This window comes from Ambystoma mexicanum, chromosome 11 (genome assembly GCF_040938575.1).
Source record: "Ambystoma mexicanum isolate Mex_15411 chromosome 11, UKY_AmexF1_1, whole genome shotgun sequence".
Taxonomy (NCBI): domain Eukaryota; kingdom Metazoa; phylum Chordata; class Amphibia; order Caudata; family Ambystomatidae; genus Ambystoma; species Ambystoma mexicanum.
In genome coordinates this window covers 1,443,634,723-1,443,662,334 of record NC_090934.1, presented here as the reverse complement: position 1 = coordinate 1,443,662,334, position 27,612 = coordinate 1,443,634,723, and the positions used below count along the sequence as shown (strand labels likewise).

Here is a 27,612-nt window from a genome sequence, read left to right as displayed (position 1 = left end):
ATTTCCCACTTCACGGTGTTCTGCACTGGCAGCTGCTCCACCCCTACATTGCTAGCACCCATTTCCCACTTCACGGCGCTCTGCACTGGCAGCGGCTCCACTCCTACATTGTTAGCACCATTTCCCACTTCATGGCGCTCTGCACTGGCAGCTGCTCCACTCCTACATTGCTAACACCCATTTCCCACTTCACGGCACTCTGCACTAGAAGCAGCTCCCCCCCTACATTGCTAGCACCCATTTCCTACTTCACGGCGCTCTGCACTGGCAGCGGCTCCACCAATATATTGTTAGCACCCATTTCCCACTTCACGGCGCTCTGCACTGGCAGCTGCTCCACTCCTACATTGCCAGCACCCATTTCCCACTTCACGGCGCTCTGCACTAGCAGCTGCTCCACTCCTACATTACTAGCACCCATTTCCCACATCCCACTTCACTGCACTCTGCACTGGCAGCGGCTCCACTCCTACATTGCCAGCACCCATTTCCCACTTCACAGCGCTCTGCACTAGCAGCTGCTCCACTCCTACATTGCTAGCACCCATTTCCCACTTCACGGTGCTCTGCACTAGCAGCTGCTCCACTCCTACATTGCTAGCACCCATTTCCCACTTCACGGCGCTCTGCACTGGCAGCGGCTCCACTCCTACATTGTTAGCACCATTTCCCACTTCATGGCGCTCTGCACTGGCAGCTGCTCCACTCCTACATTGCTAACACCCATTTCCCACTTCACGGCACACTGCACTAGAAGCAGCTCCCCCCCTACATTGCTAGCACCCATTTCCTACTTCACAGCGCTCTGCACTGGCCGCGGCTCCACCAATATATTGTTAGCACCCATTTCCCACTTCACGGCGCTCTGCACTGGCAGCTGCTCCACTCCTACATTACCAGCACCCATTTCCCACTTCACGGCGCTCTGCACTAGCAGCTGCTCCACTCCTACATTACTAGCACCCATTTCACACATCCCACTTCACAGCGCTCTGCACTGGCAGCGGCTACACTCCTACATTGCCAGCACCCATTTCCCACTTCACGGTGCTCTGCACTGGCAGCTGCTACACCCCTACATGGCTAGCACCCATTTGGCACTTCACGGCGCTCTGCACTAGCAGCTGCTCCACCCCTACATTGCTAGCACCCATTTCCCACTTCACAGCGCTCTGCACTGGCAGCGGCTCCACTCCTACATTGTTAGCACCATTCCCCACTTCATGGCGCTCTGCACTGGCAGCTGCTCCACTCCTACATTGCTAACACCCATTTCCCACTTCACGGCACTCTGCACTAGAAGCAGCTCCCCCCCTACATTGCTAGCACCCATTTCCTACTTCACGGCGCTCTGCACTGGCAGCGGCTCCACCAATATATTGTTAGCACCCATTTCCCACTTCACGGCGCTCTGCACTGGCAGCTGCTCCACTCCTACATTGCCAGCACCCATTTCCCACTTCACGGCGCTCTGCACTAGCAGCTGCTCCACTCCTACATTGCTAGCACCCATTTCCCACATCCCACTTCACTGCGCTCTGCACTGGCAGCGGCTCCACTCCTACATTGCCAGCACCCATTTCCCACTTCACAGCGCTCTGCACTAGCAGCTGCTCCACTCCTACATTACTAGCACCCATTTCCCACATCCCACTTCACTGCGCTCTGCACTAGCAGCTGCTCCACCCCTACATTCGTAGCACCCATTTCCCACATCCCACTTCACTGCGCTCTGCACTTGAATCATAGCTTCTGACACCTTTTTCTGACCTTCACACCACACACTGTTGAACATGTTCTAATATTATCGCTATCTGGCCACAGAAAGGCCAGTCGTCTTTAGTTCCAGTCCCATGTGAAAGTAAGTTTAAACACACTCATGCATTATTCAATCGATCCGGCAATGTAACAGGTGTATTTGCAAAGCTTGCATTCCAATTATATCAGCTTACAAATGTAAAAGTACCTCGTTGTGTGACTGGGCCTAAACCTTTTTTTGGAGTCTTCACTTTTTTAAAACATTTTTTTTTAATAGATCGTGCTTTTATTTTCGATTTTTTTGCTGAAAATCTTAATATTCTTTTAACATGCCTTTGTTCATGTCATGTCACTTCAGATCTGATTCCGGCTAGTAGTAGTCATTGGTTGTAACTGAATCTAACCAATTTGAAACACAAATATCAGGGGCCAGATTACAGAAGCTTTGCACTGGTGCAAGTGCAAAGTTGCACACTAATAGCACTAGGGCAAAGTGTGCCCGATTTTTTTAAAACACTGCGACATATTCAGAAACCATTTCTCCATAAGTGCAGTTTAGCATGGTATACGCACCAGTGTAAAATTGTACTAGTGCAAAATAGATACATTTTTATGCATTTTTGCACCAGAACAAATTTTGCCCTCGTGCTAACACCATCCCGTATTAGCACTAGGGCACACTTTGCACTGGTCCAAAAATGAAGTGAAAAAAGTGTGGGGTTTTTTTTGGGACTAGGGCATTTTTGCCCTGGGAATCATAACATTCCAAACTGCACTTATCATGGTGCAATGGTTTTCAAATATTTCCCAATGTTTTTAAACAATGAACAAACTTTGCCCTAGTGCTAATACTGTGCAACTTTGCACTTGTTGCGGTGCAAAGTTTCTGTAATCTTGCACCAGGTATTTTAAGGCTTAGTGTGAACTCCCTTGTAAGGTTGGCTGAATGATTACTTGGTTGCGCATCTGCACAAGAACGATTGGTTAAAAGGGCATGCACTTTGGTTTGATTGCTGTGGCCTCCAGTGTTGTAGACTTGAGCTCCATCGCTAAACAGGGAAATGTTGAGCTCCAATTGCTAAACAGGGAAATGTTGAGCTCCATCGCTAAACAGGGAAATGCTGAGTTCCATTGCTAAACAGGGAAATGTTGAGCTCCATCGCTAAACAGGGAAATGCTGAGCTCCATCGCTATACAGGGAAATGCTGAGCTCCATCGCTAAACAGGGAAATGTTGAGCTCCATCGCTAAACAGGGAAATGCTGAGCTCCATTGCTAAACAGGGAAATGCTGAGCTCCATCGCTAAACAGGGAAATGCTGAGCTCCATCGCTAAACAGGGAAATGCTGAGCTCCATTGCTTAGCAGGGAAATGCTGAGCTCCATCGCTAAACAGAGAAATGTATTGCTAAACAGGGAAATACTGAGCTCCATTGCTAAACAGGGAAATGTTGAGCTCCATCGCTAAACAGAGAAATGTATTGCTAAACAGGGAAATGCTGAGCTCCAATTGCTAAACAGGGAAATATTGAGCTCCATCTCTAAACAGAGAAATGTATTGCTAAACAGGGAAATGCTGAGCTCCATTGCTTAACAGGGAAATGCTGAGCTCCATCTCTAAACAGAGAAATGTATTGCTAAACAGGGAAATGCTGAGCTCCAATTGCTAAACAGGGAAATATTGAGCTCCATTGTTAAACAGGGAAATGTTGAGCTCCATTGTTAAACAGGGAAATGCTGAGCTCCATTGCTAAACAGGGAAATGTTGAGCAATAATAATATAATGTTCACATTAAAGCTGTTCTGGTTATCGTCTTCAAATGACGTCAGGTATTTTTAATAAGAATGTATTAAATTGTTCAGTCCATTCAGTGGTGCAAATTCACTGAAATGCCTCCTTAAACGGCTCCTTACGGCACCTTTTTGACTCCAACTACTTTGCAGGCTACGCATATTCCTCTGGTCCCCTGATTGCTTAAACGTCAAATTTCAAAAGGGAAAATTCAAATGCATGTGCTGATTCGCTCAACCTCTTGTTCCGTCACCTGTTAAACTAATCAGACACAACTGGGCAGAAGAGAGAGTGATGTGCAAGCAAAATTGTAAGCAGCATTGGAAGGTTTTGCAGGATGATTGCCAAGGTTTCAAGTCCTATTGGAACAGAAAAAGAAAACCAATAATCAGACTTGATGCCTGACGTTATAGAGATGTGCAAAATGCTATTTCCCAGGTGTGCCTGCAAATATATGAATGTTCATCTTTAAGTTACATATTTGCAAACAATACATAAATGCACATATTATAGGGCAGGGATAGCCGCCATATAGTTAGGTCAGTCGGACTCCCAGAGGAACACCGAAAAATTCTATTGTTAATAACATACGATTTGAGTAACAGATGTGACCGACATTTCGGAAGTGATTAGGGACTCGTGGGCCATGTCAGACTGCAAAGTTTCGTAAAGAGCTGTTAAAAATAAAAACGTTATTAAGAAGATAAAAAATAATAGTTTTTCCAAAGTTGTGGCCTGCTTCTTATTCATTTTCCCATAGACAGTCAAGGTACATTTTTGTTAAAGCGCACAGCCCAAATCGCCGTATGGATTTGGACCAGGTCCAAAACAACCTGGGCACAAAGCATTAACTCGTGATCCACGCTTGGTTTTGGATTATTCCGTGTAGTAGTTTTTTAAATATTTGATGGAGAAGGGGGTGCACCCTTCAGAACAAATAGATAGCTATATCTCGGGTAAATTACCAAAACCATTTTTTTTTAGAAATGAAACAACTGTCATCTTGTTTTTCTCTCAATAGCGCTTTAAAACAAGAAACAACTATATAGCCAAGGATACTGGAAAATGAAATGTAGAACAAAAAAGCCATTTGCAGGTAAAAAAAAACTTGCAAATTGCATCAGGCTAGAGATGGGGGGTGGTTAGAGGGCACCAAGTGAAATTTGGGATGGGGGGTCTAGGGACTGAGTTTGCAACACAAAGCTTTCTGTAGCCTCAGCTATAGCGACATCCCAAAGCAAAGTGTTGTTGGGGGAAAGGGAGAGGCGAGGAGGCCATCAGGGGATTGGGAGAGCTGGCACCGATGAGGCGGCCCCTTGGTGAGGGTCCGGGGGGGCGGCAAAGCATGTTATTTCCCGCCTTTTTTCTGCTATTCAACTACAGATAACAGCAGCTATCTGTAGTTCATACATAGAATAACTACAGATAGCCGAGGGTATGTGTGGTTCTGTGGTGGTGAAAACATTATCCAGGTCTCCCATCCATGTAGTAACCAGGACAGACCCAGCGTAGCTTCAACCTGAGAAAGTGGCCACCCTCCTTAGGCCATGTTGCCAGATAAATAAGCCAGTTACAAGACCACATGGCATGAGGGGGATGGCCCTTTCCTAGCTTTGAAGCTAAGCAGGGTCAGTCCACGTTAGTGCATGGATGGGTGACCAAATGGACATCCACAGTATTTTTTCCAAACCGTGCTCCTGAAATTTTGCACTCAGAGATTTTTTTAAACCTTTTGCTGAAATGCATTCTGGTATTTCTTGTTTCCCATGGGGAAAGATGGATGGAGGGAATAATGCTACCATTGTACCCTTTTTGCCTAGCATAGTTCGGTATATATATTTGAGTGAGACTATGGTAAGTGTACTTTTCAAGTTATCTTTATTACGCAGAGTATTGTTGAAAGGCAGACATGATGGTGAGGAGGGGAAGTGACGAGAGGGCAAGTATGTCATGAGTATTTGCCTATGATGTGGCAAGAGAGCTTGCAATCCTGGATACCGGTGCAGTTATTTTCCCTTGATTGTAACTGCTTTACTGGGCACAAGTAAAGGACACAGGTGGGTGGACTGTGTAACCTTCCTTCAGAGGGCAGACTCAACCCCTTATTATTTTTGAGGTTGGCAAGCTTGCTCAAGAATTTGGCTACCAGGATTTATCTTAGGTTGTCATGTTCCCAGTGCAGATGCTTAGTCACAAGACCACAAGCACTGGTCTCATATGGGATTTTGATTTCCATGGAATATTTCACGACAGATTGAGGGGTTTAAAAGGTGAGAACCTTTTATACATCGCCAGCATATTTATTGGAACATTTCCTCTCTCAGGCTATTTTGTTGGTGTTCATTACTTTTTTTTTAAAGTCCAATGCTATTTTGTCCTGCACACTTTCTTGTAAGGGGAAGGTCAATTGAACTACATTTTTATATTTCACTTTAAGATATGTTCACTTACTGTGCATATATTCATGGGTGCCAGCTTTTGATTTTCCCTATGGGGGGGGGGAAGTACCATGGGCATTTGTTATTCTTGCAGCCGGTAACATTTTTACCTTTTCTGTACTGCTTAAATGTGGTTAGTTGGGGTTCTGCACTGTATCACAACAGTCACCAAGAGGCGGACAGAAAACAGGGAGCTTGCAGCACGCTGCTTAACCAAAGTTAGAGATCCTCAGGAAATAATACCACGTTCAAAAGAGGTCAAAATGAATTTGTGATTGGTGACCATCTTTGAGTGATTGGTGCAGATTTAAAATATTGAGTGGCCGTGCCTGACGGACGTGGACAAAGGCAATGGATAGTGGTCTGTTAGTGTTCTGAAGTGGACAGTGGGAACGGCCATAGGCGTGGCCACTGGCCATAGGCGGAAAAACATCTCTGGCATAAGAAAACTCTTGAAATTCAAGGAAAACACTTCAGTTGCAGAGACGTTAAGGTGAGAACGTAATGCTTCAAAACCCCTGAAATTCAGCTAAAGCCACCTTATCTTTGAGTCCCCTGTTGCTCAGCCTATGACCAGAATGATGATATCACAGATGCTATCACCGATGACATCACTAATAACATCATCTATGACATACACAAAAGTCAATGCAACAAAAAATTGGATTCTATTTAAAGATAACTTTTACTTTGTAGTGTGTTTTTTATTTTAATGTTAACATGTTTATCACTTACAAAAGACATACATAAAGAAATATACATATATGTTCATGTTTCCAAGGAAATTATGAATTTAAACTTTCTTTTCTATACATATATACATACATATATTCATATATAAATTTAGATTAATAATCACTTTTTTCCAATACGCATGTATTGAAATCTTAAAATATATCCTAATACATAGTTGTTTCTTGTTTTAAAGCGCTTCTCATGCCATTTACAAAATTATTTGTGTTCACATTTTTCTTACAATAAAACAATTGAGTATTTGCATATGTTCATTTTAAAACATGGTAAATAAGTAGGGTTCAACATTTGGCTCTTTCAATGTATTTCTACACGTTGTTTTGTAAATGTATGTACAGATTATATCATAGTGAACATGTCTTCTATATATTTGGCACAAAGAGGAACATGCTGAGCAGTGTACTATTTATAATTCAGATTTCATCTTTTATCAAAGTACAAGTAGTGCTATGATGCATGTGTAGCTGTTTACTGTTTTAAACAATGTACTCGTTGTTATGAACTATTCTAAAATACCAATAACACATGTGAAAAAACGTAAGAATGGTCTAAACATGGGCAAATATCTAGAGTGATCTTATAGCTGATACCATTACTTAAATAATCATTGATGCCATATATGATGCTATTGGCGATGTCACCGGTGATCCAATCAGTGATGCCACCAGTGATGTCACCTGTGATGTCATCTGTGATGCCATCATTGTGGTCATAGGCTGCACAACAGTGGATGTGAAGTTAAGTTGGTGATAGTTGAATTTCAGGGGTTTTGTTGTGTTAAGTTTTCACCTTAACAACCCTGCAACTGAATAACAAAAGAGGAGGTGGCTCAGAGGATCTGATGTCAGTAGGTAGAGATGTGTCAGGGTTTTATTATGTGAAGTTTTGGTTAGTGCATAAAATGTGTTTGCGTATTTTTTAATACACTGTGGGACAGTGCTTGTGTCCTGGTTGTGTTTCTTATACTGTGTAGATGTATGAATATCTTTTCAAAAGATATATAAGTTAATTAAGTTTAGATACACAATGGGCCTCATTACGACTTTGGAGGCAGCCATGGTGCTATTGGCACCATGGCTGCCTCCAAAATCCTCTTCAGGTCCGGGTTCCCTGAATGGGGAAATACCGGGCCATTCCGACTTTGGAAGGCCCGGTATTTCCTCCTTCAGGGAACCTGGGCCCGGTCCTTGCCCATTCCCATTCGAGCCCCCATAGGGCTCAATGGGAATGGGGAGGGAGCTAACAACAGGCCCTTCAATTACGGGCCAGTTGTTAGCTCCCTGGTCCCCTCGCGGGACCCGCTATGGACGTCTGGAAGAACCAGACGTCCAGAGCGGGTCCCGCGAGTGGACCTCGTAATAGTGTGCAGTGGGTTTAACGGCGCCGGCACCATTACCGGCGCCGTTAAACCCATTCCACACTAGTCGTAAAGAGGCCCAATGGGTTGTTTGGTTGGGATGTGAGTTTGTGCTGGGAGGGGGTGGCTCTGTGTGATCACTGTCAAAAGGTAACATCTCTATCTGTGTGTGTTTTACATGTGCTGTGAAGCAAAGTGTTTTCCATTGATTTATTTGTGAGGTGGTGCATATGTGATGTTGTTGGGCTGTATGTTAGTGAAAGAGTCAAGTTAGTGATGGTGTGAATGTGTGCATGCAGGCATTTGATCGGTGTGGTTGGTGATGGAGTTGTAGGCCATGCCGTACATGCGTGTTTGACTTGACTTGAGTTTCTGCTTGGGCACAGTTGGTTACATACACATCCTTTGACCAAAAAGAGAAAACAGTACATTTGAATCTTTAATTTGCGAATGTTGGATATACTAGTAAGTGGGTGTGTGTATGTATAAGTGCTAGGTTGCTATGAATGACAAACATACCTTGTATTTGCTGCTATAAATTGGTGAATTCATTCAGCCGAACCATGAATAACCCATGTTTTCACTGTATTTGGGTGATTTAGGTTTGGCCAAACATTTACAGATTCAGGTGACATATTTGGATTAGGTTTATGACAATTCAAGCTGATAATAATTGCTTTAAACATTCGACTGAAGAGGCCAGGCCTTTTTTGCCAGCGAATCTCAAAGAATCCCAAAGAAAATAAAGTATAATGTTATTAGAATAGGTAAGCAGTTCAGAAGATTTCCTGCCAGGGATGCTAAAAGAAGGTGTCTAAATAACTGATGGTTTGCATCTGGCTGGCTGTTTCTTTCATACATTCACAACAATAATGGCAATAGAAAATGTGCAGAGAATGCCTTTTTTTTATTTGCATTACTTTGCACAATGAACTTTGAACAATGTGCAAGTCACCTCATTCACAAAGGTAACCTGCAGATTTCCAGGGGGCTGTGGGGCATCACGATTGATGTGCTCGCCAGCCACCTTACATCCAAAGTGATAGTGTGGTAGCATGTATGGTTCTCCCTGAACCCATATATCTCTAACTGTTGATATATGTTTTGTGGTTTCCCGGGTACAGAGCTCAGAACATGACTGCATAGATGTTTTGCAATCCCACCTACCTCGATGGTGTTCCTTTTAGGAATGTCACAGTCTGCATCATTATACATGACGTGACTAACTCTGCCTCATCTCTATTGATCAGCTATGGATTCTCCCTTTTAATAAATAAATAACCTCAGTAGTTCTCATGGACGAAAACTCAGCAGAATGAAACTTAATGCACCCCTAATGCATGACTGACTCTCCCCCAGCCATATTAGATTCACAGAGGTCTATGTCTGTTATGAATTACCGGTATTGTAATATGATAAACCTCAATAATACAACTCTATAATACAATAGTACTTCTGAATGCTTAAAGCAGACTCATGCATGCCTGCCATTTGACTGACTCTGCTGGTCTGACTTGCACTCTTACAATTCCCCACTTCAACTTGACTAATTTGGTCACCTTCAGAAGGATGAAAGACTGCTTCTTACGCAAACTTGGGACCTTAAGGAGACCTCTGGAGTTGGTACATTAATCCATTGGGCATTGGGCTATCTTACTACAGATGTTAAGGTGTGTGTTCTGCTTGGAAATCATTCACGGATGCTCGGTACTCCATTTCCTCTTGCTAACACTCACACAGCTTCACCTGAGCCCTCCCTTTCCACAAACCTTCCTCTCCCTTCCTGACTGTCTCGAGTAATTCTGTGTATGTTTGCTTGCCATGAAGCCGCCCAAACCTACCAGAACTTCTCCCCAACGTCCTTGAAGATGTATTGCTCTTAAAAAAGATTTGGCCAGCATCGGGCTGGAAGAATAATGCACAGGAACATGCAGATCTATCAGAATCTCACTAAGACATTCACTGGAGCCCACACATTTTGGTCCTCATCACGAGTTGGGTGGTGACCCCTGACATGGGATACTGCCCAACTGTATTTGCGTTACTGCCCACTCATCTGGCAGTATTACTGCTGGATAATGGGTTGAGCGGTAAATGTAATTCCACATGTTTGGGCAGACCCTTAAATGCAGCGGTAATAGCGTAGCGACCGCATTTAAGGGCTATTGCCCAACTCGTGATGAGGCCCTTTGAGAAAGTTCACCCAGGCTTATTTGATGCAGTGACTCCTTGCCACTGTGGGTTATTTGCTGATCAACAACCTCACATTCATGGAGTGCCACAATTTATAGTAGGTGCCCCACTATCCGCCGGAACGAGGGCGAAATCTTCTCATTTGGATATCGTGGCCCGCCTGCATTTCTGAAATGGCCCATTTAGCTTGAGTAACAAATAATGAGATAAGTTCTTTCCTGCAGCAATAGGAATTTGATTACTTCAGTGTGACATTTGCATCTGCATTTTGCATGTTTGAATGGACCATTAACACCTCTTCGCATGTGATAATGAGCGAGAGCTACTTTACCAATTGGCAGATAGTTCTGTTCTTTATACCATATCAATGGAAGCCATGAGATGTCTTATTAGTGGTAACTTTTCAAACTTTTTAATCTGAATATTTTCAGCTGGAAGCATTGGCAATTTTCACATTCAAACATCAACAACTGTTTTTCCAAAAAATGCAATTAGGCAAGTAACTGCCGGTCGCTGTTTCACTGTTAACATCAGTGCCTAATTTGTAAAAAAAATAAGTGCCAGGGATCAAAAATGTTCTAAATTGCCCTTGGCACATCAGGAAGGCCAGCTCCCCGCACACTGTTGCCACCACCCGCTGCTGCTCCCCATGCTGTCAACGTACATAGGGTTAAAGCTGCAACTGCCATCGGCTTATTGTGGTTGACGGATGTGCTCCCTGTGGCAGAAGTGTGATTTACAAATGCCAATCAACATACACATGAAATGACATTCTCTTCTTGTCTTGACATGAGACACCTGTAAGTGCGTCTTTAAACTCCATCATCATTTGATTTTTGCTCTGATTCTATAGGTGTTTATTATGTCGCTGGCAGTTAAAATAATACAGTTACCGAAACACCACATCATATTCAAACTGTGACTGAGACAATAGTGTCGGGCTCAGAAATAAGTGCCAGGGCTGAGCCCTGTCAAACACCCCACAAATTAAGCACTGGTTAAAACTTAGCAAAACGAATATGGACTAATTATGCTAAGCCAGAAACGCACTTTCCCTAAATATCTTTACACAAACTGCTCACATAGTCAATAATATGTGAAATGTATATTGTAATATATTTACGATATAAAATGGCTCTTATGATGAGCTCATGCGCTTTTGCCACCTTTTCCAAATGGACTGTTCACACAGGTACCTTTCCCTTCCGTGCCATGTCCCAGTATCCTGTAATGCCCTCCCCGCTCCATGCCAGAGCCTTGAGTTGAACAAATCTGGTTTAACTTTGACTCTACAACCTCCTATTTAACTGCATGTACTGGAAGTAGGGGATTCTGGGTATTTATTGAATTGTTTTGTCTTTCTGGATTCCCTAGGTGAACTAGGGCGTGTACGTTATTGTTTGAAGCTTTGCATCGAATTATCTTTTTGTGTTGGTTGTTCGTCTCTTGTTTTGTGTTTTTTGTATGCGTGCTGATGCACACGTGATATAAATAAATAAATGCACAATGTGGGGCAGATGCTGCACAGCCCCACACATCAGCCCTGCCATTGCCTACCTCTTCCATGAGTGTGGCAGAGACCCTGCACACCTCCTCCTGCCTTTCCCCTCTCCTTTACTCCTGACTTTACTCCTCTCTCTGGGCCTTCACTGCCATGCCCCAGCGACTAGACAGATACATAAAAACAGGCCATGTGTGAATGTTGCACACTTCCCATGCAGGAAAAAGGGGAACATCTGCACTTGGTCTACGGAGAAGTGGATCTTAATGCAATATTGTTGTGCAATAAATATTTGTAATGCAGCTTTATGTTTATGTTTTATTTTATTTATTTAAGTTTTTATAAGCCCCACACGCCCATGGGCCTCAAGCGCACATAAAGACAAGACAGGGACAGCGGGAGTCAGGGATCAGGCAGCGGTTTATCCAAAATTCCAAACATCCAGGACACTTGGCATTACATTACACAAAATTTACAGCGGTACAATTGCAATTACCATTTGGGCAAACATTGTCCTAGTTTTTAAAACAAAATCTCTTGCAATGCATTTTTTAAGCAGGCCATTGTTTACCTTAGTCCTAGCAGTAGGGCAGAATGCACCCTTGGTGCAAGAATGCATTTTAAACATGCAATCTTGCATTACGTTTTTTTCGTAGTGATAATTGCATTTGAACAGATGCAGAATTTCTATGACATTGACGCCAATTTGCAACTCTCGATGACAACTCTAATTCCCAGACCTCAAATAGTTTTATATGTATTGTTTCCTTTGGTTTCGAGAGGGATGTAACATTGTGTTGCAATCAATGCAAGCAATATTAGTGCAAATCATAGGCACGGATTTAATTGCAAGGATGTACTAAATGCCTATTTTACAACACTTTTGGAAATAAGAGATGGAGTTCTGCAAGTTTCCCAGTGAAATGCTGACAAGCAATATTTAAGAAAGTGAAGAGATGGGGACAGCCCAGTTCGGTTGAGCCAAGTGGTCTGAACTCTTGCACACATGTTATGGGCAATTTCCATGTGCGACATCAGGGATGCCAATTCATCAAAGGAAGTGGCGTCACATGACCTTTGACATCAAAGGAAGTAAAATCACAAACGTTTTAAAACTATAATAAATAGTAAGATGAATATAACAACACATTGTATTAAAGTTGACCAAATGCAATTTTACTTTTCAAAGACATATTAACTACAGTGTTGTCCTAATGTGTAATGGGTGCATTCCTGACATGCTGAGTTCACATCAAGCATAGCCAGGCTAGGTGAGGATCCACTACAGCCACATGTGGCTAGTCACTGCCATGTTACACCCATTAAAGCCACACATGGCAGGTACAGTAATAATATGCTTAACGCTGCCTCACTTGTCTGCCACTATACAATACTGAGTGCAACCTCATATGCCTTATATTCTGCCATTTTATACCAAGTTAAGCTTCATATGGGGTGTGAGGATAGCTCAGGGGCAATGTGTTTGTCTTGGAAGCAAGACGACAGCACAACGCAACACAGGTTCAGATCTCGATCCTGTGCTTAGAAACCGCTCGTTGGTATTAAGCGTGTTATAAAAGAACTATTATAAATGATATACCATGTCGTGTATGTACCATGGCTGGCTTTGGCTGGTTGGAGTTTTTGCCCTCTACATCTGGGGAGCCAGAGGTTGCCGACATGCGACCTAAGTCGAGTACACATCATCGAGAGTGATTTGACTTGTTCTGTTTTCATGGGCTCTTAAGGGATGGGCAGGAAAGGCCATAAGATTTATTTTAAAGCACACTAGTCCTACATGGATAGTGGTGAAATATGGCTTTGTGAAAAGATTGAGGGCCTGACATGGAATATTTGCCTGGGTCAAAGTGAGTTTGCACTGCTGAAAAGTGACTTTGCACTGCCGACCCAAACCCTGATTCATGGAACCGTGTAAAGTGTATTTTGAGCTGTGCAAAATCATTTTGTACTGCAAAAATGACTAGGCGCTGACTTTGCCCAGACTCTACACGTCAAAAATACATGTTGCATGGTTCCATGAATCAGGGTTTGTGTCGGCAGTGCAAAGTCACTTTTCAGCAGTGCAAAGTCACTTTGAACCGGACAAATATTCCATGAATCGTGCCCTAAGTTTAGCAATTTTCATTGACGAGTGTGTTTGGCTTCTCTCTAACGATCCAGTGAAACAATCACCAAAGATGGAAAATAAGAGAGAGTCATTGAAGAGGGAAGGTAGCTCAGGTGGTGAGGGCAAATGGTCTGAGTAATCTGTGTGGGTAAGTGGTAAATGATGGGATGGGAAACAAAAATGTCAAGTCGGAAACAAGAACACTGGTTATAGATTTCTGAATGCAGGCCTAATATTGAAGCACACGCATTTGTATAACTGTCAGCACAATGAGTGGAGCTCTGCCTCCTTGTGACTGCCACTTACCCTGTACAGACAATACCCCAAATTACACACCTTTAAAGTAATGGCCCATTATTTAAAAAAAATGTATCCACATAGGGTTGAATACAAGCAACACGTACCATCATTTTCATTGATAAAATACTCCAATGAGGCAGTGCTACAGGGCTTATGTTAATGGTGCAATGTGTATTGTATTGTATTCGTTATTTATGTAGCACCCTTTCCCCATTTGAATGGCCCCAAGACTCTCTCGTGTGGGTCTGCTATTCTGAATACAACTGCTGGAAAAGGTCAGATCTCAAGATGCCAAAGTTGAAAAGTGAAAATGTGAAACATATTTTTTTGTTTTGTTGTGCTTAATCAATTTGCATATTGTCTATGGAAACATATGAAACTACACAGATGAGTGAGTGGAATGAAGTTTAAATTGATTTGAACTGCATTGATATAACCTTTCTTCCTATTATTCTCTCTTAAGACAGCTCACTGTGTTCATGCACTTGATGCAGACATCTGTGTGCAGCCTGTCGATCCCAATTTTAATCGAGGCAGGAAGGACTCAGCCTTTCGTCCTTCTGAATTTTCAGCAATGATTGCAACTGAGCTGAGAAATTACTTCTATTGTGCCAATAAACAATTCTAGCTATGGTTTGTGGAGCACAAACCAGAATATGTTTCTTCTTGGCACAACAAAAGTATCTTTGCCCTCTGCCTAGATTCTAACCTAATGTCAGCATGGAGCACATAGAGGTCTTCAGCAGGGCCGTTAACCCACCGAGCTACCTTTCTGAGTTTTTGGGATCTGCAGGGTACCCCGAACCAAAGAGTCCTCCAGCTGCATTGAACTTCCTTCACGTTTGAAGGGGGAATGGTGGTTGAAGGGGACGTGTTTGCATTCACAGGATTAGCTGATATTATTAACCATACAGGTACATTTCTAAAGTTAGCACTCAGCTGCAGTTGCACTTATTTTTTATTCTTTAGCAACTGAAGCCCATTAAAGATTTCCCTAAGAGCTGACAGCGCTGTTCGGATTGACAGTAAAAAATGGCTGATGGGTCTGTTAATTAAAACAGTGCGATACAAATCAATTTTCTCTCTCTCTTCTTGCGCAGGGCAGTCAGCCCGGAACTCAAGTCCTACGCTTTGGGGGTTCTGTTCCTGCTTCTCCGCTTGATAGGTAGGTGTAATTACTTTTATATATATTATTTTGTAATGAAAAAAAAAAGAGTTTCTACAAGTGCCGTCACATGACCGTTTATGTTGCATTGAAAGTTGGAGCCCTGGACTTGATGTGACAGGTGTAGGCTGAGTGTGACATCTACATCCAAACGTGAAAAGTACTTTTTGGAAATGTGCCATTTCGTTTTTGCCTTTCATTGGCGCGAATCCAATTACAGACACATTAATCGCAAATTTAGATCTCACTTTGCAATAGTCCCTTGAGTGCTGTTTGCCAAATGGCATTCACTCGTAAAAGAAGAGACTGCGTCATGCATTGGTGACCTGTCGTGATGGGTTAAGCCAATGTCGATGGCGGAATCCGGGCGAAATGACAGCTTTTCAAGAGCTTATTATAACGATCTGTTTAGAGATTCGCCTGCATTGGCAATTACCGAGACCCCCTCCCCCTCCCACCCCCCCTAATCATATGAAAAGATCAGGACTTTTTATTTTAAACAGAAATGTAAATCACAAACTAAATGCTACATAAAGGCATCTCTCTTTTTATGTGTCCTGAATATTTTTAAAAGCCTGAAGCAGAATTAAATTACCTCTGGGTTGTGATAGGTGTGCAAATGTTACAGGCATGAAATGTGCTGCGGCGCGAAATGATAACATCGGTTTGATCTTCTAAAGGTTTTTAGGAAAATTTCTGTGGCCACATAAACAATTTATATAGAAACTAAGAGCCAGTGATACTAAGATTTTGAGTTAAAGGTTTTGCTGGTGAAATGTTGGATATTTCTGCTGAATTGTTAGGTTATGTTATACTGGCAATAGGTACTTGTACTCTGCACAGGTTCTGTAGACAGACATGATAACACTCCCATCAATTGTTGTAAATCAATGATCCTGTAGGTCGCTGCTCCGAGTCGCTTATCGCTTGATGTGCTTTGCACTCTGAAGTGAACTGCCCTGAGAATGGGCGCCTGTGGCTGGCTGACATACCCCAGAGCAGACTTGTCGCCTCACCCTGCTGCGGTGCATTGTGTTGCGTCGCAAATATCTTGGAAACTGATCATCCTAGGGCCTTGAAACATGGTGTTAACCTTTTGAGTTTTATTCCTATCATCGAGACGCTTAAAATGAGCTTCGTCCAGTCTTTCTACAACCACATTGATGTTTCGCCGAATTCAAGCAACCGTCTCATGAGTGAAGGGGCTCGAAACTGGAGAAAGGGGTGGGCGTCCAAATATCATGTAGCCATTAATGTCTGGAGGGTCCTGCCAGGTAATTATGCACATTTGGTACAGATTGCTGGAATGGTGTGGAATTGTACAAGGAACAACCTAACAGATGTTCTGCTTTTTATATATAGAGATGTTATATGGTGGTTTTACGTAACGCAGCAATCACCAGGAAGGTATCTTGGCGGTGGGAACGAGATGCATTATGACTTGCTCTAGGCAAGAACGCCAGCTGTTACAGACGAGTAGACATATGTACGTTGAAAAGGAAGGTCTTCAGTTTTTTGTTGTTGGAAGGATAGGTTTGTTTCCCTACGAGGATCAGGAGAGAGAGTATTCCATATCCCGATCAGATTAACTAGGAAGGAGCGGCCACCTAATCTTTCCATCCTGCAACCAGGCATGTTCAGCTTCCCATCCTGTCTTAGTCTTGAAGAGGGCAAAGAAAAATGGGGGCTCAGCTTCAGAAACAATGGATTCGCAGTGGAGTGTTGAAAGCTTGTGAAGACTAGGCACATGGTTTCAAAGATTATCTGAATTTTAACTGTGTGCCAATGTAGTGATCGAAGTGTAGGAGTGATATTCGCATATTTAATAGATTTTGTTAAGAGTCTAGCAGCTGTATTTTGAACTCTCTGCAAACACAAAATCATGTAATTAGGAAGGCGGAGATATATGCCATTATTGAAGTCCCAACGAGATGATACTAAGGAATTTATCATCAACACCTGCTGGAGAAAGGCTAAATAAGGGAGACTTTTTTAAAATGTTTACTGATCATGAAATAGCAAGTTGTTACAACCGAGAACACTTGGGAATTCAATGTTAGTTTATTATCTAGAATTATAACTAGATTTTGGGAATTCAATGTTAGTTTATTATCTAGAATTATAACTAGATTTTGGGAATTCAATGTTAGTTTATTATCTAGAATTATAACTAGATTTTGGGAATTCAATGTTAGTTTATTATCTAGAATTATAACTAGATCATTGACCTCCACACTTGAAGCTCGACGCTGTCCAAAAGAGCTAGGCCGGATGCTCAGTTTCTCATCAATAACTAAAATGTCAATTCTATCTAGATTTATCATTACGAAATGGAAGTCTGTCCATGTCTTAAAAGCTAGGACGCAGTCTCTGATCTTGCCAAGTAGAATAGCATCACCCTCCTTGAGGTTCACCAGAATCTGCACATCGTCAACGTAGTTAAAAGAATGATGACACATGTATGGTGTAAGACTTCCATTAGTGGGTGGAGATATAAGTTAAAAAGGTGGAGTGATAGAGCAGGTCTTTGAGGGGTGCTGAATTTCAGAGGGCAGGGTTGCGAGAAAAAGGATCCTAAGCGTGTCTGCAAGATCCTGCATACATTTAGATGCCAAAGGACGTAGGGCCTCATTACAATGAGGGCGGCCACGATATGAATGGTGCCGGGCCGCCCCATTGCGAGTACTGCAGCAGGTCCCGCTCTGGACACCTGGCCAGACCAGACGTGCAGAGCGGGACCCGCTAGCAGAACAGGATGCTAACAACAGGCCCGTCATTAATGGGCCCGTTGTTAGCATCCTCCCCATTCCCATTGAGCCCTCTGGGGTCTCAAATGGGAATGTACCTGGTCCGGGTCCCGCGAAACAGAATTGCCGGGCCCTCCAAGGTCGGCATGGCCCGGTAAATCCCCTTTTGCGGGACCCGGACCCGAGTTTGGGGGTAGCCATGCCGCCAAAAATGGCATGGCTACCTCCAAACTCGTAATGAGGCCCATAGTGGTCTGACCAAAGTTCCAGGTGATCATAGAGTAGGGAATGCACTCAATAGAAATGTGTCTGAGAAGCTGGTTGGCTGTTAAATAAAGGCGTAGATGTTATGTCTCATTTTGGAAGCCAGGCAGAGTACTCAATTCCACACGCAACTAGGTCCCGCCAGGTTTCAGGGCCATAAGGGCATTGCATGAAAAATAATGGAATCCTCACCTTTTCAGCTGAGTTCCGAGTTCTAATAGGTATTGAAGCAGTTCATACATTCTCAATCTAGAAATGCTGTTTGACTAAAATAACGTCAGTGAAAGCCACGTTTCCAAAACCTACAGCTATTCAATGCGACAGACTAAGACCATCACATCTCTTCTACTCACCAGCCTGGCAGTTTCTTTGATCCGCTTTGCCTCTCAAGCCTAGACAAGGGAAGTTCCCTCTACTGTCCTCCGGCATAACGAGGCAAACTATTGAGACTGATCCTCCACGTCTAGCATGGCCTGGAACTGCAGCCCATTGCCCTTGAGAAGGAGAGAGAAGGAGTGAGTCGGGGAGAGAGAGAGAGCAAGAGATGGAGGGAGAAACTGAGAGAAGGACAGAGGGAGCGAAAGAGATAGCATCATGGACGTGACATTTAAAAATCTCCTGAAAATCAACCTTTTTCATCTAGTCTTTAGAAGAGTGGCAGTCATCCCAAAATGTCATCTTACGATGGTATTTCTTGACACTTTCACTCCATCCTCTTAGTGTATTTTTTATTTGTATTTGTTCATAGGACATTTGTATGACACCTATGCACAGGTGTTTCCAGACACCACAAGACAAGATGGGGGGGATGGGAGAATCAAATGTAAAACAACAAAAACGGTTATATTGGCCTTGTAACAATCCTACCCTGAAATTTGCGCTCCATCGCAGCTCTGATCCTTCCGGCTTGATGCTATATAGTGTCATACAAATTCAACTTTAAGACCACATAAACTTTCAAAATTCATGTTAGGGTTTAAGAAATAATGGGGAGGGTGGGAGATGGATTGAACATTGTGTTTGATGTTGCAAAGGGTTTAAGAAATAAGGGGGAGGGTGGGAGATGGATTGAACATTGTGTTTGATGTTGCAAAGGGTTTAAGAAATAAGGGGCAGGGTGGGAAATGGATTGAACATTGTGTTTGATGTTGCAAAAGGTTTAAGAAATAAGGGGGAGGGTGGGAGATGGATTGAACATTGTGTTTGATGTTGCAAAGGGTTTAAGAAATAAGGGGGAGGGTGGGAGATGGACTGAACATTGTGTTTGATGTTGCAAAGGGTGTAAGAAATAAGGGGGAGTGTGGGAGATTGATTGAACATTGTGTTTGATGTTGCAAAGGGGTGGGAGATGGATTGAACATTGTGTTTGATGTTGCAAAGGGTTTAAGAACTAAGGGGGAGGGTGGGAGATGGATTGAACATTGTGTTTGATGTTGCAAAGGGTTTAAGAAATAAGGGGGAGGGTGGGAGATGGACTGAACATTGTGTTTGATGTTGCAAAGGGTTTAAGAAATAAGGGGGAGGGTGGGAGATGGATTGAACATTGTGTTTGATGTTGCAAAGGGTTTAAGAAATGAGGGGGAGGGTGGGAGATGGATTGAACATTGTGTTTAATGTTGCAAAGGGTTTAAGAAATAAGGGGGAGGGTGGGAGATGGACTGAACATTGTGTTTGATGTTGCAAAGGGTTTAAGAAATAAGGGGGATTGTGGGAGATTGATTGAACATTGTGTTTGATGTTGCAAAGGGTTTAAGAAATAAGGGGGAGGGTGGGAGATGGATTGAACATTGTGTTTAATGTTGCAAAGGGTTTAAGAAATAAGGGGGAGGGTGGGAGATGGACTGAACATTGTGTTTGATGTTGCAAAGGGTTTAAGAAATAAGGGGGATGTAGGAGATAGAATTAACATTGTGTTTGATGTTGCAAAGGGTTTTTAGAAATAAGGGGGATGGTGGGAGATGGATTGAACATTGTGTTTGATGTTGCAAAGGGTTTAAGAAATAAGGGGGAGGGTGGGAGATGGATTGAACATTGTGTTTGATGTTGCAAAGGGTTTAAGAAATAGGGAGGAGGGTGGGAGATGGATTGAACATTGTGTTTGATGTTGCAAAGGGTTTAAGAAATAAGGGGGAGGGTTGGAGATGGATTGAACATTGTGTTTGATGTTGCAAAGGGTTTAAGAAATAAGGGGGATGGTAGGAGATAGAATGAACATTGTGTTTGATGTTGCAAGCTGAACTGAAAGTGTTGAGTGTCTCCATCAGACCTTTCATTCAGACTGTGGGCTAAATAGGAACCTCACATTGGATAGACATATTTACTGATCATTTCATGTCTGCAAAACATTTAAAAAACACACAATAAAGTGGCTAGTCAATTCTCCTCTGAAAAAGAGTACCAACAGCATCCCCAGACACTTGTTTCGGCCTAATCGGGCCTCATCAGTGAGGTGAAGCTGTGCCTCTCTAAGCGCAGTGAGCAAAGGGTCCACGTCTGGATTACCCTGGGCACCTTAGGGTGAAACCCAAAGTTCCTAAAAATGCACAAAAAGGTCTGGGAGACCCTCTACCGAGAATGAACACGACCACATAACCTGTTCAATGGGAAGGTGCCCACTCAGGAGGGTTTACAGCCACGTTTTAGCTCACTTTACCTTTTACAGAGGAGAAATTATAATTTGCATATCAGTCTGGTCCCACCCACTTGAGCAGTGCAGCACCGAAATGCTGGGCAATTCTCCTCTGAACAAGAGTACCAACAGCAACCCCAGGCACGTGTTTCGGCCAAGTCGGGCCTCATCTGTAAGATATGTACATTAGTTATATTTGTTTATTTCTTCTGTGATCAACATTGTAATTTTACTGTTTTATATTATTATTTGTTAGTTATTGTACAAATATCTGCAATGTATTGTACATGTAAATGTAAAAAAAAAAATATAATTAAAACGAGTGCATGTTAATGTCAAAATTGGAAGTGATTTCTGATTTTGAAGATAAAACATCATTATTAATAATCATGTATTAATGTCTTTCCATTGGAACATTGAAAAGAAGAAAATGACGCGGGTGAAAGAACATTATTATTGTTTGTATTTTATTTTTATTGGACTTTATTCATGCTAAGAATCAGCGTCTTTGTTTTTGATGGCAAAACGGTTGTGCTATGCTGGGGACCCATTTTTGAGCTGACAAGATAGTTGTTTTACAACATAAGTTTGCTGTGGGATTTATTGTGTGCACATCGTCCCTCGTCTGAAATTGGAAATTGGAATTTGTGACCGGTCGTGGGATTTACAGTGTTCAGAATACATTTTCAGCCATGCTTGTTTAAAGGACAAAAGTCAAACTCTGCAACTGGGAATAGTAGATTCTGGTCCCCTAGTGCCTTGTTGTAGACTGCAATGCATGGACAAGTCTTGCTCTTCGGTAATACATATTTGGAAGCAAATTGGAAGAGTTAGCTAGGTGGTTTTATCTCTTAGGTCGATTTTCCAACACTGGACAAACCACAAAGTCGAGATCAGCACAATACAAAGCAGAACTTTCTCTCCATTGGGCATTCCTGGCTTTCTTGCTTACACACGGCTTTTACTCATGAGTGATTGGTTCCATTCATAAGTCATGCTCCTACAGAGCAAATCATGTCATTACTCATTAGCGGTGAGATGTATTTCTGTGATCTGCGTGTGAGTGGCAATTCGGGCAAAATGATGGGATCAAGTCCAGTACATGACTAACGCATTGAATATATTGAATAATCTTGAATAATCTAATAACGACGTGGAAACCTTGTCGCTCCTTTTTACGTTAGATGAAAGTGCCACATTAAGACAATTGACACCATGTGGAGTCAATGTGGGTGAAAGTTATTCGAGTGCTGCAGTGCCAGCTGCTGCAACTACCTAACAGCCAGAAGAAAATGGTTTTAAAATCTACCATGTCAAAGTGTACACAGAGGACCGCAAGCAGAAGCAGGAAGATCATGTAATTAGGATGTCAAGATTGTGTCAAACTCTTCTGACTGAGTATTAATTATGTAGGGAGTGCTTCTGAGTGTTCCAGGTGTTTAGTGTCACTGAAAGCTGTGCAGAACAGTCTGTTTTTACTGCCTATGGCGAAGGAGGAGCTGCAACCTTAAAAAAGGACTCTCAAATCGGAGTGCTGCAGAGTGATTCTGTCAGGGTAATTCATAGAATTCAGCGCACAAGTAGCGCACGCGGCTGGCGCACAGCGTGCGCGTGCGATAGTCTGCGCCAGCCGCGTGCGCCAAAACCGAATCCGGCGCACAGCGTATTCATGGATTTTAGGCTCCCAAACCAGCCGTGGCGCAGAGTATCGCAGCGACCCTGCAGCAGCGCCAGTAACGCCCCCAAGAACGCCCTCGCGCAAGGAAAAGCCATCAAAATCGCTAAATCATCGCAAAGGGCTGCGCTAACCCTGTACCAGTTTACAGGGCTGCCAAACAAGGAACGCAAAGCGGGTAACGTGCATATCAGGGGTACGCGTGAAGTTATACACGCGATTAGCCAGGGTACGTGTATTACAGGGGTATGCGGGAAGTTTAACATGCGATCAGCCAGGGTACGTGTATTACAGGGGTATGCGGTAAGTTTAACATGCGATTAGCCAGGGTACGTGTATTACAGGGGTACGCGGCAAGTTAAACACGCGATTAGCCAGGGTACGTGTATTACAGGGGTACGCGGGAAGTTCAACACGCGATTGGCCAGGGTACGTGTATTACAGGGGTATGCGGGAAGTTTAACACGCGATTAGCCAGGGTACGTGTATTACAGGGGTGCGCAGGAATTATCACACGCGATTTGGCTGGGTACGTGTATTACAGGGGTGCGTGGGAATCATCACACGCGATTTGGCTGGGTACGTGTATTACAGGGGTACGCGGGAAGTTTAACACGCGATTAGCCAGGGTACGTGTATTACAGGGGTACGCGGGAAGTTTAACACGCGATTAGCCAGGGTACGTGTATTACAGGGGTACGCGGCAAGTTAAACACGCGATTAGCCAGGGTACGTGTATTACAGGGGTACGCGGGAAGTTCAACACGCGATTGGCCAGGGTACGTGTATTACAGGGGTATGCGGGAAGTTTAACACGCGATTAGCCAGGGTACGTGTATTACAGGGGTACGCGGGAAGTTCAACACGCGATTGGCCAGGGTACGTGTATTACAGGGGTACGCGGGAAGTTTAACACGCGATTAGCCAGGGTACGTGTATTACAGGGGTACGCGGGAAGTTTAACACGCGATTAGCCAGGGTACGTGTATTACAGGGGTACGCGGCAAGTTAAACACGCGATTAGCCAGGGTACGTGTATTACAGGGGTACGCGGGAAGTTCAACACGCGATTGGCCAGGGTACGTGTATTACAGGGGTATGCGGGAAGTTTAACACGCGATTAGCCAGGGTACGTGTATTACAGGGGTGCGCAGGAATTATCACACGCGATTTGGCTGGGTACGTGTATTACAGGGGTGCGTGGGAATCATCACACGCGATTTGGCTGGGTACGTGTATTACAGGGGTACGCGGGAAGTTTAACACGCGATTAGCCAGGGTACGTGTATTACAGGGGTACGCGGGAAGTTTAACACGCGATTAGCCAGGGTACGTGTATTACAGGGGTGCGTGGGAAGTCACACGCGATTAGGCTGGGTGGGTCCTCACAGGTGTTCCCTGTACACCCTCCACGGCCCCTCCAGGCAGCCTACAAAACAGGGGACTACCCTGCACACCTGCTCATGTCCCCCTGCACCCCCACCCCCCAGCAGAGCAGGGGCAGCCTCCACCAGGCCCCCACCCATGCCTCCCACCACCCCCAACCCCCAGCAGTGCAGGGGCAGCCTCCACCAGGCCCCCACCCATGCCTCCCACCACCCCCAACCCCCAGCAGTGCAGGGGCAGCCTCCACCAGGCCCTCACCCATTTCTCCCACCACCCCCACCCCCCCGCCACCAGGGGCACCCTCCACCAGGCCCCCACCCATGCCTCCCACCACCCCCAACCCCCAGCAGTGCAGGGGCAGCCTCCACCAGGCCCCCACCCATGCCTCCCACCACCCCCAACCCCCAGCAGTGCAGGGGCAGCCTCCACCAGGCCCCCACCCATTTCTCCCACCACCCCCACCCCCCCGCCACCAGGGGCACCCTCCACCAGGCCCCCACCCATGTCTCCCACCACCCCCAACCCCCCGCCACCAGGGGCAGCCTCCACCAGGCCCCCACCCATGTCTCCCACCACCCCCACCCTCCCGCCACCAGGGGCAGCCTCCACCAGGCCCCCACCCATGCCTCCCACCACCCCCAACCCCCAGCAGTGCAGGGGCAGCCTCCACCAGGCCCCCACCCATGCCTCCCACCACCCCCAACCCCCAGCAGTGCAGGGGCAGCCTCCACCAGGCCCCCACCCATGCCTCCCACCACCCCCAACCCCCAGCAGTGCAGGGGCAGCCTCCACCAGGCCCCCACCCATGCCTCCCACCACCCCCAACCCCCAGCAGTGCAGGGGCAGCCTCCACCAGGCCCCCACCCATGCCTCCCACCACCCCCAACCCCCAGCAGTGCAGGGGCAGCCTCCACCAGGCCCCCACCCATGTCTCCCACCACCCCCACCCCCCCCGCCACCAGGGGCAGCCTCCACCAGGCCCCCACCCATGCCTCCCACCACCCCCAACCCCCAGCAGTGCAGGGGCAGCCTCCACCAGGCCCCCACCCATGCCTCCCACCACCCCCAACCCCCAGCAGTGCAGGGGCAGCCTCCACCAGGCCCCCACCCATGCCTCCCACCACCCCCAACCCCCAGCAGTGCAGGGGCAGCCTCCACCAGGCCCCCACCCATGTCTCCCACCACCCCCACCCCCCCCGCCACCAGGGGCAGCCTCCACCAGGCCCCCACCCATGCCTCCCACCACCCCCAACCCCCAGCAGTGCAGGGGCAGCCTCCACCAGGCCCCCACCCATGCCTCCCACCACCCCCAACCCCCAGCAGTGCAGGGGCAGCCTCCACCAGGCCCCCACCCATGCCTCCCACCACCCCCAACCCCCAGCAGTGCAGGGGCAGCCTCCACCAGGCCCCCACCCATGCCTCCCACCACCCCCAACCCCCAGCAGTGCAGGGGCAGCCTCCACCAGGCCCCCACCCATGCCTCCCACCACCCCCAACCCCCAGCAGTGCAGGGGCAGCCTCCACCAGGCCCCCACCCATGTCTCCCACCACCCCCACCCCCCCCCGCCACCAGGGGCAGCCTCCACCAGGCCCCCACCCATGCCTCCCACCACCCCCAACCCCCAGCAGTGCAGGGGCAGCCTCCACCAGGCCCCCACCCATGCCTCCCACCACCCCCAACCCCCAGCAGTGCAGGGGCAGCCTCCACCAGGCCCCCACCCATGCCTCCCACCACCCCCAACCCCCAGCAGTGCAGGGGGAGCCTCCACCAGGCCCCCACCCATGTCTCCCACCACCCCCACCCCCCCCGCCACCAGGGGCAGCCTCCACCAGGCCCCCACCCATGCCTCCCACCACCCCCAACCCCCAGCAGTGCAGGGGCAGCCTCCACCAGGCCCCCACCCATGCCTCCCACCACCCCCAACCCCCAGCAGTGCAGGGGCAGCCTCCACCAGGCCCCCACCCATGTCTCCCACCACCCCCACCCCCCCCGCCACCAGGGGCACCCTCCACCAGGCCCCCACCCATGTCTCCCACCACCCCCAACCCCCCGCCACCAGGGGCAGCCTCCACCAGGCCCCCACCCATGTCTCCCACCACCCCCACCCTCCCGCCACCAGGGGCAGCCTCCACCAGGCCCCCACCCATGTCTCCCACCACCCCCACCCTCCCGCCACCAGGGGCAGCCTCCACCAGGCCCCCACCCATGCCTCCCACCACCCCCAACCCCCAGCAGTGCAGGGGCAGCCTCCACCAGGCCCCCACCCATGCCTCCCACCACCCCCAACCCCCAGCAGTGCAGGGGCAGCCTCCACCAGGCCCCCACCCATGTCTCCCACCACCCCCACCCCCCCCGCCACCAGGGGCACCCTCCACCAGGCCCCCACCCATGTCTCCCACCACCCCCAACCCCCCGCCACCAGGGGCAGCCTCCACCAGGCCCCCACCCATGTCTCCCACCACCCCCACCCTCCCGCCACCAGGGGCAGCCTCCACCAGGCCCCCACCCATGTCTCCCACCACCCCCACCCTCCCGCCACCAGGGGCAGCCTCCACCAGGCCCCCACCCATGCCTCCCACCACCCCCAACCCCCAGCAGTGCAGGGGCAGCCTCCACCAGGCCCCCACCCATGCCTCCCACCACCCCCAACCCCCAGCAGTGCAGGGGCAGCCTCCACCAGGCCCCCACCCATGCCATCCCACCACCCCCACCCCCCCCCCGCCACCAGGGGCACCCTCCACCAGGCCCCCACCCATGTCTCCCAACACCCCCACCCACCAGCACTGTGGGGCACGTGGCCAGCAGGCAGTCAGGCAGCAGCAGATGGCAGGTGGGAGCGTGCTCAGGGCTCTGGGGGGCAGTAATTTGGCCTCCTGGCCAGGAGCGTGGTCTCTCGTGTGTGAACGCGTGGACAGCCTGATAGGGAGTGAAATCCCACACGTCAGCAAAGGCCCTTAGCGCGTAAACCCGTCAACAGCATATGCGCGCCTATAGTCACCTGCACGTGCAGGAAATTGTTGCGTGACACGTCCCAGTGTCAAAGCGTGTGATTGGTGAAAATGGATCTACATGTAGAAGTGACAAAGCGTGTGATTGGTGAAAATGGATCTACACGCAGAAGTGACAAAGCGTGTGATTGGTGAAAATGGATCTACACGCAGGAGTGACAAAGCGTGTGATTGGTGAACGTACACGCCGCGTAAGTGACGCTGAACGTGTGGGCCTGTATATAAGGTACATGTAGAACACCATTTCCTTGTACGTGCTTTTCGTGGAGAGCGAGTGGGTGAATTCTGTACTTCTTGTCGTTTCACACGCGATTTACTTCACGGCGTTTCCAGTTCGTATTCCCTGTTACCTCTGACAGCTTTTTCTCTTTTTTCTCTTTTACTGGTTTACCTGGGCCTGTTCCCTCAAACAGTGTCCCCTTCTACTGTTGTCCTGTCTTCTCAGACAGCGTACACATCTTCTTTTGGCGGGGGTTTAGCCAGCCAAACGCGCTCATTTTTCACGCTCTTTTACCTGGC

General features: G+C 46.7%; 1 protein-coding gene across 2 annotated transcripts in view; it reads left to right on the top strand.

The window, feature by feature from the left end:
- Positions 1–27,612, top strand: part of SLCO3A1 (solute carrier organic anion transporter family member 3A1) — a 677,321-nt gene that overhangs the window by 604,942 nt on the left and 44,767 nt on the right. For both annotated transcript variants that reach the window (XM_069625078.1, XM_069625077.1), the window contains one exon: positions 15,319–15,383. In XM_069625078.1, the coding sequence (XP_069481179.1) occupies positions 15,319–15,383 (65 nt within the window). The remainder of the gene's footprint in view (positions 1–15,318; positions 15,384–27,612) is intronic.